This window comes from Pundamilia nyererei, unplaced genomic scaffold (assembly GCF_000239375.1).
Source record: "Pundamilia nyererei isolate P.nyererei 1_Seehausen unplaced genomic scaffold, PunNye1.0 scaffold00048, whole genome shotgun sequence".
In the NCBI taxonomy this organism is placed as follows: domain Eukaryota; kingdom Metazoa; phylum Chordata; class Actinopteri; order Cichliformes; family Cichlidae; genus Pundamilia; species Pundamilia nyererei.
This window is the reverse complement of record NW_005187449.1, coordinates 1,769,468-1,782,176: the sequence shown is the minus strand read 5'-3', so window position 1 is coordinate 1,782,176 and position 12,709 is coordinate 1,769,468. Positions and strand designations below refer to the sequence as shown.

General features: G+C 44.4%; 1 protein-coding gene across 7 annotated transcripts in view; it reads right to left on the bottom strand.

Annotated features, from left to right (window-relative positions):
- myo6a (myosin VIa) overlaps nt 1-12,709 on the bottom strand; it is a 148,098-nt gene that overhangs the window by 34,796 nt on the left and 100,593 nt on the right. For all 7 annotated transcript variants that reach the window (XM_013910759.1, XM_013910757.1, XM_013910758.1 and 4 more), the window contains exons 24-27: nt 12,089-12,179; nt 10,936-11,086; nt 7,046-7,254; nt 2,818-2,896 (exon numbers count right to left, since the gene is read on the bottom strand). In XM_013910759.1, the coding sequence (XP_013766213.1) occupies nt 2,818-2,896; nt 7,046-7,254; nt 10,936-11,086; nt 12,089-12,179 (530 nt within the window). The remainder of the gene's footprint in view (nt 1-2,817; nt 2,897-7,045; nt 7,255-10,935; nt 11,087-12,088; nt 12,180-12,709) is intronic.

Sequence of the window (12,709 nt, the reverse complement as noted above, 5' to 3'; positions counted from 1 at the left end):
AGCCTGGGGGCTGCCTGCGTCTTAGGCACTTTGGGAATCCTGAAAGCGGGGACCGGGCGAGACGCTGCCTGCGCGAATGACTGGCGCGGCGCTGCTGGGGTGGCGTGCTGGGCCCTCCTCGGCAGGCAGAGTTTCAGAGCCTCATCATCTCTCTTTTTCTCCTCACATGTCTTCTGCATGGATGTAAAAGCTGCACCGAAGAGACCGTGAGGGACGACAGGGTTGTTGAGGAGTTCCTCTTTTTCCTTGGTCGTCAGGTTGGTGAGCCCGAGCCAGCGTGCTCGCTCCTGAAGAACCATGAGGCCCATGGCTCTCCCAGTAGCCTGTATGGCTACCTTGTGGAGGCGGAGGACGTGGTCAGTTATAACGCAGATTTCTTCCCACACTGTGGTATCTGGGTTAGCTGTCATGTCCTCTTCTAGCTCAGCTTGGTAATCCATTAGCATAGAAGAGGCGTTGTTGGCTCTTACCGACAGAGCCGCTGCTTTGTAGCACTTATCTGTAAGGCTAGACTGGAAGCGGTCTGTTTTGGAGGGGAGAGATGGAGCCGATGAGTACAGAGACGTCTTCGGGTGAAGATGGCTCGCCACCAACGGCTCCACTTGTGGCATCTGGCGGAGGCCGATAGACTCCATCCCCTCACAATCCAGCAGGGAGCTCCCCACGATGGGGTGTTTCTCGCTGTAAGGTTTTGCTTTCCACGTCACCGCTATTTCATCGAGTAGCTCAGGGAAAACAGGCAACACATGCTTCCCCGTCTTTTTCGCCTTCTGCAATTTCTTACCTGCGGCGGAGTAGTTTGCTTGGGAAAGCCGCACAGTGGATACAGTCATGTGCAGGTGTCAAGGCAGCCTGAGCGTGAGATAAACCCAGGCATGCCGCACACACGGGGTGTGTATCTCAGGCAGAAATCTTCTTGCCGCAAGGACAAAGTTTTGCAACTTCGTTGGCCATCGTAGCCATGGTTAGCTAGAGGGTCGCGCACGTTAGCGAGACTGACACCGAGTGCGGAGAATATTGCTATTCCTCGCTAATGTGGGGTGAAAAGTGTTGCTACTTTTCTACAGGTATTGCTACCTAATGTGTAAAACCGCTAGCGTCGAAGGGTATTGCTACCTGATGGTGAAGCTAGGGGTACCTTTATTAGCAAAGTGTTGCTACTTCGCTGGGTGAAAGTATTGCTACTTGGCACCGGCACTAGCCACAGAACAGTATTGCTACTGCTTGTATGCTAGTGGACAACTGAAAAGCTGGGAACAAAGCGCCCGGCGACCGAGTTGTTCACTCGAATCTGTGTGCAGTTTAGCTTTAGCACCCAACAGCACAGTTGTCTACAAGTGAGAGGCGAGAAGAGGTTTTTGAATGACATCTGACGCTATGTCAGCCTATTATATAGGGAGGCACTGGCCCCTTCTGACATAGGCGTCACCTAGCCAGCCTGTAAGGGCTGGCGTAATGGTATTTGAGCTTCTGATGAGGTCACGCAGGAGGCATTTCCATAGTGAGACACGAAACGAATGCCATGAAAGAGAACTGCTAAGGAGTTTGAGATCAGGTGGGATTTGAAATGATGATGGTGATAGCGTGACTTCAGTTCATCTCCTGTAATAGTTTAATTATCGGAAGGGTTCAGTTACACTCTACAGACCAGCTTTGCATCACAGCAAGAGCTGTTTTAGCCCGCCCACTTTAAGTCAACTTTCTTTTGATTGGCTGCCCCTCTTAAAACAGGAGTTGGGCCAGCCCTTTGGGCAGACGATCACTATATTAGGGATATGCCCTCTGTATGACATCACACAGGGACAAGAGTAGAAAAAAACAGAGTGAACCTGAGCATTCAGCTCTCACACATTATTTGTACACGCACTGACCATTACTGAGACTCTGGCCAAGTTCAACACAAGTACAGTTCTAGTTGTTAAAAACAAAACCATCTACCAAAAAAAAAAAAAGGGGGGGGGGGTACACGGAGTACTCTGTGACAGTGGGGAGGAAAAACATAACAGGAAGAGCCCCCAAGAGAACAAGGCAGGGGCAGCCAGTCTGCTGGTGGGGCTCCACCAGAAGAGGATGACATAGAAAAACTGGTCCTGTTATTGTGATAAGACATAACATTTGCTGATTTTCTTTCATCACAACAAAATCTGAACAACATTTTCCTGTTGAAGTCTGAATGTGTTTTTGTAACCATAGAAACAATAGCAGTTTCACATGCCCTTAGGTTGAACTGAAATGATGTGTTTAGACTGCACGGTCGGCACCGCTGCCTCACAGCTCGAGGGCCGTGGGTTCAAACCTGGGAAGGGCCCCTCTGTGGGGAGACTTCCTGCAGGATTTTCATATCAAAGAAGATTTCATTTTTAAAAAAAAGGTAGTTTCATTGCTTTTTGTAACACAGAAATGTCCAAGGTGGAACTGAGCACTGATTTAGGAACGTATTTATGTGAAGATATCTGCACATGTTGCACTTTGTTGTGTTTGGTGTCGTTTTATACGAATGAATAAAGGTTAAAAAAAGTTTAATTAAGTTTAATTGTGCCTTTCTGTAAAAAAAGGACACATTTTGTAAATAGAAACAAACTGAATCCACATCCTCTTGTTGTACCAAAATGCAGAGTGTTACTCATCACGGTGTCACACTCTGGAATGTATTTAAAATAGAAGACCTAAACTCAAACAGCCCCTTTTATAGACGCTGGACTGTTAACCTGCAGGATCCGTCCTGTAAATCATCTGCAAACAGCTTCCAGGGTTAAAAACAACAAAGGCCAACAGAGCTCTGCTGTCTGCGGGCCGCCTGCAGCGACACACACCCACCTGAATCCGCCTCTCCTCCTCCTCCCTCCTCTTCCTTTCCTCCTCTTCCTGCTTCCTCTTCAGCTCCATCTCTGCTTTCCTGCAGAGACGAAACACAAAAGCAGAGATGAGGACAGAAAAGCGGAAAGAAGGCAAAACACATTTGGAAGAAGAGTAAAACATCAGAGAAAAGGAGACAGAGGGGGACTGAAAGTGCAGCGCTTCTCTGTGTGTTCACCGTTATGTTGAGCGCTCTCAGACGATGATGAATCACTCATAAATACTCAGATCTGAATGTAATGACTGAAATATTTGCGGTGTGACACCAACTGCCTCTTGTTCTGTTTGTCTCCAGAAGAACCAGACCTGCTTTCCTAGCTTTCATTCTGATGCTTTAGTAACAGGAGTAAAAACAGCTTGGAGGGGGATGAACGCGAACACAACCAACACATTTTCAGCAGCGTCAACTCGGCCCAGTAAAGACCATTATTAACAGCTGAAACCTTTTACCAGAGGCATGATTTTCTAACAGAATTAATATTTTCCTTTAAAAGGCTTTTTGAAACGTTTGTTGCAGGTTACTGATCTGTAAAAACATGTGGCTTTGTAGCTAATGTGCTTTTAGCCCCATATTTGGTCTCCACCAACCACTTGTTATCAGAAGTTTAAGTTAGCACAGCAAAGAAAGGTGCATCATTTCAAACCCTACTTTCATTTAAACTCGGTTACACGTCAAAAAGTTGCTCTGTACAAAAATCAGATTTAAAGTGGAAAAACAGACCTGTTGGCTTCTCTTCGTTTCCTGTCACACATTTTTATTAAACAAGGTTTCGATGATAAGTGCACATAAATCCTGAGAGCCAGATACAGAAGCCCCACCCACCTCCTTCTTTATGAGGGGCAGCTAATCAGAAGAAAGTTTTCTTGACAAACCGAGGAGCAAGAATGGCTCGTTTCATATAATTTTCAGTAAAAGTTAAAGTAGGATTATTCTAAGCTGTGAATCATGCAAAGCTACTCCAGCAGAGTCATTAAAAAACACGGAGCTGGAAATGAGCAGACTAATCCCACAAAACTAATTTCATTTTGGGTTTTTAGTTGACATAAAATGTTTGATCTTTGTAAAATGATAAAAGAGTGATGCTGCGTTACTGGATGAGACGTCAGCTCGTTAGACTTCCTGTGAGAGCTCACCTAGCTGAGGTGGCCTTTAGGCAACTGCAAACCTCTCTACTCTCCTCTCTCATTAAAAGACAAAGAATCCCAGTGTAAGACTTTATAATTACTTAAACAAGACACACAGTCAAGCATATATTTTAAAAACCTCATTTACGAAGGTGGAATGAAGAATATTCAGAAATCTGCTGATTGATGGATTCCTCCTGTCGTCTCTCAGCCATTTTATTTCTGTTGTGCGCTCACTGGAAAACTATCAGACCACCAAAGCTCTGACTTTTGGCCTCTTTACTACCTCCAGCTTGTCCTCGCCAGTCATGCAGGACCTGAAGGTTATTGTGCTGCTGCACACGCTGCGGGCCGCCGTAAATAGAAACGTCATCTTTGTGTGGAAAAAGATGACAGAACACGGGGCTCCAAGTCGTCGTCAAGACAGAAGTTTCTGGTTTCTCATTACCTGGCAGGCTTTAGTGTGTTCTTACAGATACTACAAGGATTAAGGCTGCACGAGATCTGCTCTCATGACCTTCAGTCTGCGACCTTCAGGTGAATCCTGGGGGTTCATAACTCGCCAGAGGAGGAGAATAAAGTGAAGGGAAGAGGGCCATAAAATTCAGGCTGTCGTCTCTAATGTCTTATATTAGCAGCTAGTGGTTTGTGACGAACACAATGGCCCCCATCAGTCCTCCTAAAAGACCTTCCATCCCGCTGCAAGCAGCAATGTGGAGGACAAACCCGTGTGAGGAATACGAATGCCACAATCTAGGCGGGAAATGAAATTTTCCGTGTAAGCGATTGCGGGTGTGTGATGGATTCAAATCCTCAGCAGTCTCTTAAACATCAAAAAAGACCCGAGGAAAAGGATAAAGAGTGAAAACGGAGCGCGGGAGGCGGCGCGTCGTCACTCCTGGATGGTTTTCTCAGCCTTACAAATACGACGCTCTGAGGAGGGCTGTAACAGCTCTGATTGGACAGCAGTCTGAGGTTACCTGCACAGCCAGAGCCCCCAAAGGCAGGTTTAGTGCTGAAGCTGGGCTGTTGAACTTTGAATGAACTTTTTAAGGAGGACGGCTGGTATTTGCGCACGTTAAGCAGATAAAACAGAGCTTGTAGTTTCTTTTCTAAAGGACGTGTGATATTCAGGTGGAGGTGTTAAAGCCCGGCTGATGTTTAAAGATAACTGTATAATATGAAGTTTGTTTTTTGTATTTTATCTTTACAGACCATGCAAATACAGCAGAACTTTGAGTTCACTCCAAATTTATGCCCTTTTCCTTTTGGTTCAAGTTTTGGAGATTTCAGAGGTAGACGTGTCTGCCTTCACTTCAGTATAATGGAAGCAGCCGGCCCTCGCCCCGTGATCTGGTCCAAAGTGCTTCAGCTGAAAGAAAACTGGAGCTTTCAGAGCTGAAGAAGGCTCTCAGCTGAGGGGTGAAACATCTTCAGAAAGCTAAAAGAAGTCCATCTGCCTTCGACCTGGATCACTGAGACGCTGCACGGACATACTTATATATTTATACAGATTTTGTTTCTTCATTTCAATTTTATGCTCTGTGCTTTAAGCTAAGATGTGCTTGTGTGTGTGGTGTGCTTTTCTATTGCGGATGAAAGAGACTGGTGCATGAGCCGAGGTCGGCATGGAAACCACCGTGACATGTGACTGATGTTCGTAACCACAGTGAATCTGGGAAACTCCGGCACAGAGCAACTTACATTAGACATCTCTGTGTTTGCACAGTGATGCTTGTGCAGGACACATGTCAGAATAAAAGAGTCTGAAAACATGCTTATTCACATTTTGTGCTTCTGTGACATTAAATGAGCTTTTAGCTTTTAGAGGTACATATAAAGACAGTGCTGCTGAGCTGATTGAAAGCTTACCAAGAAAAAAGAGTGACTTCCTTATAAATAAGGAGCTAGATGTAATTTCCAGCTGTTTAGTGAGAGAGAGAGTGTGTGTGTGTGAAGATGGCGTGCAACACCACACACACTGTGGTAAGCTGTGAAGACTGAGAATAAAACATGACCCAGAAATCCTCTGTTGAAAAACATTAAATGAAGGAACTATTTTCTTTCTCTTGTCGACAAGAGATGTTGCTGAATCTAAGCAGATCTTCTAAAGCCCCACCCACTAGGCGCATCACACACAGGAAGACCGAATCTTACTTCCTGTGTGGACTTTCCCCACTTATTGTCAAATGATGCAAAAAACACTTTTTTTAAGCAGTTATTGATGACCTCACAGAGGGGCTGTCAGTGCTGCGCTTTGAAATGTTGGTCTGTGTTTTAGTGGGTTGTTAGGTGGTTGCTAGGCAGCATTAATAACCTGTGTGTGTGTTTGTGAAACCATGGTTTTCAGGAGATGCATAAACTCTACAAGTGGGTCACTTTAGCACATTGCTTGGTGGTTGCTAAGCAATCTGATGACATGATAGCATTGGATACAGGGGCCTGAGATGCACCTGTGTGCCAGTGTTGTTTGATGGTGTAGGAGGAGTTGGCGTGTTTTATAAGACAGGCTCTCACAAACCTGAGACTAATTCTGCAGAGCTGTGGTGTTAAAGTGAAGCTAAGAAACCCTACATCGTTCACAGAAGGTGGTGGAGAACAAAAACTGAGCTAAACAGAGACTCGGAAACAGCAGGAAACTAAAACAACTCCAGCTGGACACAAAAGGCTCCTGAAACCTGAAACCAACATGAAGCCAATCGATATAAACATGTAAATTTAGCTTTTGCCATTTTTAAATCCTCAGGTATTAAAGGTTACATGGCAACGCAGCCCAGTAACAGTAAAAACTTCCAACAAAATCTTCATCCTGAAGGCATCATCTCTTAAATGCTTTCAATGACCTGCTGTATTTATGGACAGGAATTACACTCACACACACAAATACACACACACACTGCTGTGGTAAACGCTGCTGTAAATCTGTGCTGAGCCGTCTGAGTGTGTTTGTCACTTCTACGAGTGCCTCTCCACGTTTTGGCTGCGACAACGAAACAAAAGTATTTCAGTGAAGAGACCAGAAACATTCGAGTACTCCAACTTTAAACCCCCCCATCCCACTTACAGCCGTCTATCCTCCTCCTCCTGCTTGCGGCGCTGCTCCTCCTCCTCCCTTCGCTTCCGCTCTCTATCCATCTCCTCCTGTATGCGTCGCAGCCGCTCGCGCTCCTCCTCCTCCTTCTTCTTCTTCTGCATCTCGGTCAGCAGCTTCTCTGACCGGGTCACCAGGCCCTTGTACTCGTGGTCGATGTCGATGCGGCCCATTATGGTTGTCTACAAGGCACAAAAACAAGGTTGCACTTACAGTCAGGTCTCACAAAAGGAAGCACCAATCCCGATATCTGGACCGTGCGGATTCAAAGCACTGGATGGAGAATCTGTGCAGGCTGATCTGTTTCACTGCATCACGCATGTGAAATGCGGTTATGATCCACCCTCCACCCTCATCTCCAGCCACAAGATACGAATAGTGACCGAGCTTCCTCTGAAGGGAGCCTTAGAGACAGGGCGAGGAGCTCGGTTGATGCCTCCTGGACGTTTCATGCATATCCAGCTGGAAGGAGGCCTGGGCAGACCAGGACCTGCTGAGTAGGTGGGCTTAGACCCCTGGCCCTGCGTCCTGGAGCTACAACAGCATGAATAATTAAAACCTATATTCAAATTCAAATTCAATTCAAATTCAAATTTTATTTGTCACGTACACAGTCATACACAGTACGATATGTAGTGAAATGCTTGGACAACTGCTTGTGACCTAAAGACAACAAAAAAGGAAAAGGCTATGAATAAGATAGCAAATAAATATGAAAAATTAAAAAGGGTAAATTTAACTAGGAAGGAATAAAATATAAATTAAGGTTAAAAATGAAATAACTGTACAACACAAATTAGAATGAAGGGTAAATTTAACTGGGAAGAATAAGATAAAATATATAAATTAAAGTTTAAAATAAAATAACTGTACAACAAAATACACAATACACAATATAGAACTATATAAGAATGTATGAAGAAATCTAAATATAAATAAATATATACACAATAACAGCAGCTGTACAAGTATTAACCGGAAATGAAGAATATAGTGACCAGTGTTGTGCAGAAACAAAGTCCAGAAAGTCCAGTGTGTGTGTAAGAACTTCTTAATGGAGTCTTTGATAGCTAATAATGAGCAGCCCAGGAAAGCAAACCAAACTCCACAGATGTCCTGGTGTCAGTCCTGCTAAATACTAAACTGGAGTCTGTTTATACATTTCTTTTCCTGATCTTTGGACTTAATGCTTATTATTATTTTATCACTCACTTGAATGACAAACATTTTTCCTATTTAATTTTCCAGTATTTTCTCATAAATATCCAGATTTTTCACTCAATTTGCCACTTTTATAATTTTTGTTGTAACTTTGCCATCTTCTTGCTGTAAATGTCTATTTCTTCGTGTAAACATACGACATTAAACTCCTGAACTTTATTTCTGTTGAATTTTACCCCAGCTCATCCAGCTCATTATAAATATCCTAAATGCTGTTATTGAGTTGTGGCTAAGCTGCAGCGTGTCACACACGTTTATGTTTCTGTGCTGAGCCGGCGGTCGTGTAGGCCACATCTGATATCTGTGATCACAGAGTGAAGAAGCCTGCCTTTAAGTCTCTGCCAGGGCTACAAAAACTCCCTCGGAAGCGTCGGTATTCTCACAGTTCACCGTCACGGCGCGTTCAGGTGTCATCGGGGCACGATCTGACATTTGACAGACAAACACGGGGCGGGGCGGTCGTGTAAACCAGAAGAGGGAAACGCGTTGGAGTCTCAGGATGATGAATATTTATGTGCATCTGCTGTTAACAATGTTCCCTCTAAGCTGTACGCGTGCGCAATTGCGCACTGCTGGTCTCTGAGCACAGAACATCTGCATTGCGCACAAAAAATATAAAAATTTAAACTTTAACAATTCTGTTTTGCAGTGTCAGTAAGTGACTGGCTGCTCGTATGGGATTAGAACGATGCCACCTTATCCCATAGTCCAGCCAATGATGTGATTCACATTCGTATATACGCAGCTACCCAACATCGTTGGCAGGCTATGACAGCGTCCTGATGTGCCGACACCAGTGTTTTAGCTGGCAAAGCGGCGTGGCTGGCACGTTAATGACAACGTGTACAACCATTGGAGATGTGAGCAGGACAGACGGAACAATTGATGGAAAAAGTGTGGACTTTATACCATTTTTGAAATTGTGTTGATAGGCCACGTAAAACCAGAGTTATGATAAAATTATATGCAATGTTTGGTTTTCTTCCTGAATACTATCGTTTATATTTACTGCGGGAAGAAACGGTAAAAACAGCGTTTTATAAGGAAAACCACCTGCGAGCAAAAACAAAACTGAAAACCCCCACCCTTTCCTATTGGTCGAAAAATGTACCATGTCGACCAATCATAAAAATATATGGCAACATCGCACTTAGTTGTTTGGGAATGGGGGGAGTTTCAGGAGTGACGGTGTTTTGGGATGTGAGAGATTTGCAACGTCTACCGCAAATCTTGTGTAGTTAGTGTGTAGTGTAGTCAATAGTTTTGTTGTGTGCGTCAGAACAATGAGGCGACTGCTGAATGTTACAGGAGTTATACATCTCCTGCTGTCAGGCCTGCAGGTATCAGGCTGTTGTTCTCCTTTATCTCATAGTGGACAGAAATTATTTTTTAGAGTGGCACAAATGATTTGTGTGGCATCAAATTTGATGCAGAACAGCTGATTGTTCCGTAAATAGTTTGAAATGTTTGTTTAAAAATGCCTTGGCTGCATTTTTAGGCAAACAGCTGCAAGAAACGTTGTTTGCAAACCCTAACCCCTTTTTGAAGAACTATATAATTAATTGCCCAACATTGGTCATTATTTACTGTATTTTGCAGACAGAGTTACAGGACTCTCTCCCAGACCACAGACTCATACTTACAATACAAGTCACAGCTTTACTTAAAAAAAAAAAGAAAAAAAAAGAAGAAAGTTTTGTTTTCAAAATTGGAGTTCAAGTTATTTTTACTTCCAATAGTGTTAACATACTAAACAGGTCATGAACAATATTGTTTTTAATTTTCATTGTAAGTGGGCTAAAGCACTTAATTAAAAGTAGTTTAACATAAATGTAAATGCTGTAATTTGATTCTTTTAATAAACCATGTAACTTGGATGGATTCGATGCCGGCGTGACCACAGTGCACACGTCTGATGTCGCTCACAGTGGTCCAAGGGACCGCTCAGGGAGCTTGTGTGTTCACTCAGACACATGAAAAATTAGAGGGAACATTGGCTGTCACCGCACCACTTTTCCTCCAACTAGCAGTCACTCCACAACAAAGCTGCGGGGCGGAGTCTGAAGTGACGGGAGCCTTTCAGTCAGACTTCCTCCGCCGGCGTTTGTCCCTCTTATCTCGACACATACCGCGGTGAACACCTGTCAGCCTCCCACCTGTCAGCCTCACGCCTCCACCACTTCCCTCCAGGAAGAAAAGTGACAGGGAAGCTACGGTGTGCTAAATTATGGAAATTTAAAAAAAGAAAATCCACTGCGGCACGTTCAGGATTTATGACATCCACGGGTAAGATTATCTGAGAAGAGGAGGTGACGTTACAGTCAGACAAAGCACACCGTTTAATCCAGTTTAACAGGAAATACCATTATGACAGTGAGAGGGTCGCTTTAGAGGCTGAGTGCCTGTGAATCAACGAGATAACCAGATAAAATTCCTAAAATCACATTCAATCATTCAATCAAAGACTCTTTTTAAAACATATTTGCAAGCATTTATCTAAGAAAAAAATATGGAAATTTACAAAAAAAGATCATTTTTGTTCCAAATTTGCAAACTTTTTTTCTCATAAATGTTGTATACATCTCATTTCTCATAAACATGGCACTTTTTCAGTGCGCGGTCAAACTATACACCACACCCACCTTGATTTTGACTATCAGGGTGTCGATGGCGGCGTCCAGCTCCCGGACCTGTTTGCTCATCTCCTGCTTGCCCTCCTTGAGCCCGCCCACCACCTCGTTGAAGCGGTCCATCCTCTTCTTCAGGTTACGCACTTTGACTAACCCGTCGATCCTGCCACACAAACACAAGACCTCAGTAATGAAAAGCATCAGAGGGAGAGAGCGCTGCCGGGGGGCTCGTTAACAGCGGGCAGCCGTTAAACGCTGGTAATCTCGTCACCTGGCAGTCAGCGAAGCACCGTCAGCTCTGCTGCAGAGCTCGCTAATTACTCGCAGAATAATCTCAATCACAGTTTGGGCTTCAACACTTGATTAGTTTCTCTGATGACGCGCTGTTTAACGCTCACACTCGCCTGCATCTGATCAGCTCTTCATTTTAATCACACTTAAACTGCATCTTTTTACTCAAGAGAGGAGTTTGGTTGAAAATCACGTGTCACCACTTTACTCGATATTTTAATCAGGTGTGTGCAGCATGATTCATGGATGCAGGTGTGTAAAGTCTTGTTCAGGACTTGGATGCCTGGGCTTCACGCGATGACCGAAACCATATTTATGACGTGCCAGACTTGGACTTTGTGCCACCTCCACTTTGACGATGCTCATTTCATGCTTGTCACCTTGTCATGTTGCTTCGCTCAATCTGAATTTGTGCCCAAACTCTTCCCGCCGGTCATCAGCGCACCCCCACCTGGCCTCTGTAATCACACTCTCCAGCACATCCTGCAGCGAGGGACGCAGCGTGGAGCGGCAGGTTGTTTATCGGCGAGAGATTGGTGGTAATAAGCAGAGCTGAAGCATCACAGAGCAGCCGTCTCCGAGGGAAACGCGACACCGTGGACGTGAAAGAGGCCGATAGCGAAGAGAAAGCATGAGTAGCAACAGGTGAGCATGAGGGGTGTGTGAGCATAAAGAGGAAGAGGGAGATGAAGAAAATAATGAAGAGGTAGAGATGAAGAAGAAAAGAGAAAGGGGGGTAAACTTCGTGAGCAGGAGAGAGAGGAGCTGAGGAATTAAGAAGAATAAATGGATGAAAATGGGAGGAGAGAGAAGGACAAAGATAAGGAAAGAAAAGGAGGAGTGAGGAACAAAGGAAAGAAAGAAGGAAACCCACCGTGGTTTGTGTTTCTTCATGCAGAGCCACATCCGGACCGTCTTCTGCATCTGGATGCAGGCGCTGGTTCGATACAGGATCTTGTTCTTCACTGTGACAAACAGAAGAAAAGAAGCAGAACGAGATGGGAACTTTAACCTCAGAGCTGAAAGCAGCGAGGTCACAGTCTGCACCACGAGACCAAAACAACCCGACTTCAGCATCCTGTAGGAAACCAGGGATCATTCAGAATCCCAAAGTGCGGTTGGTTTATCCAGTCATTACCTCATTGGCTAACGACCTATTAGTCACGACTTCACACCACTGTGATTTATGGGCTTTGTGCTTTTATTCCCAAGAAGTCTCACAGCAGGTATCTCCTCATGTTTGATCTGGCAGATTTCTGCACCGGACGATGAAACTCTGAAGTGATTTGCGTTTCCTCCTGTTAGAAAAATGTGCAAACCTCTGCACTACAAGAGTATAAGTTCGACGATAATTAAATAAATTAACTTCCTGTTTTATTCAGCGGGACATTAAACTACAGAATGCGAAACAACTCGACTTATTTCTGCCAGCCAGAGTCGTCGCCCCCTGCTGGCCATAAAGGTCTTAAATAATCAGGCTCCATCTCAAAGAGCT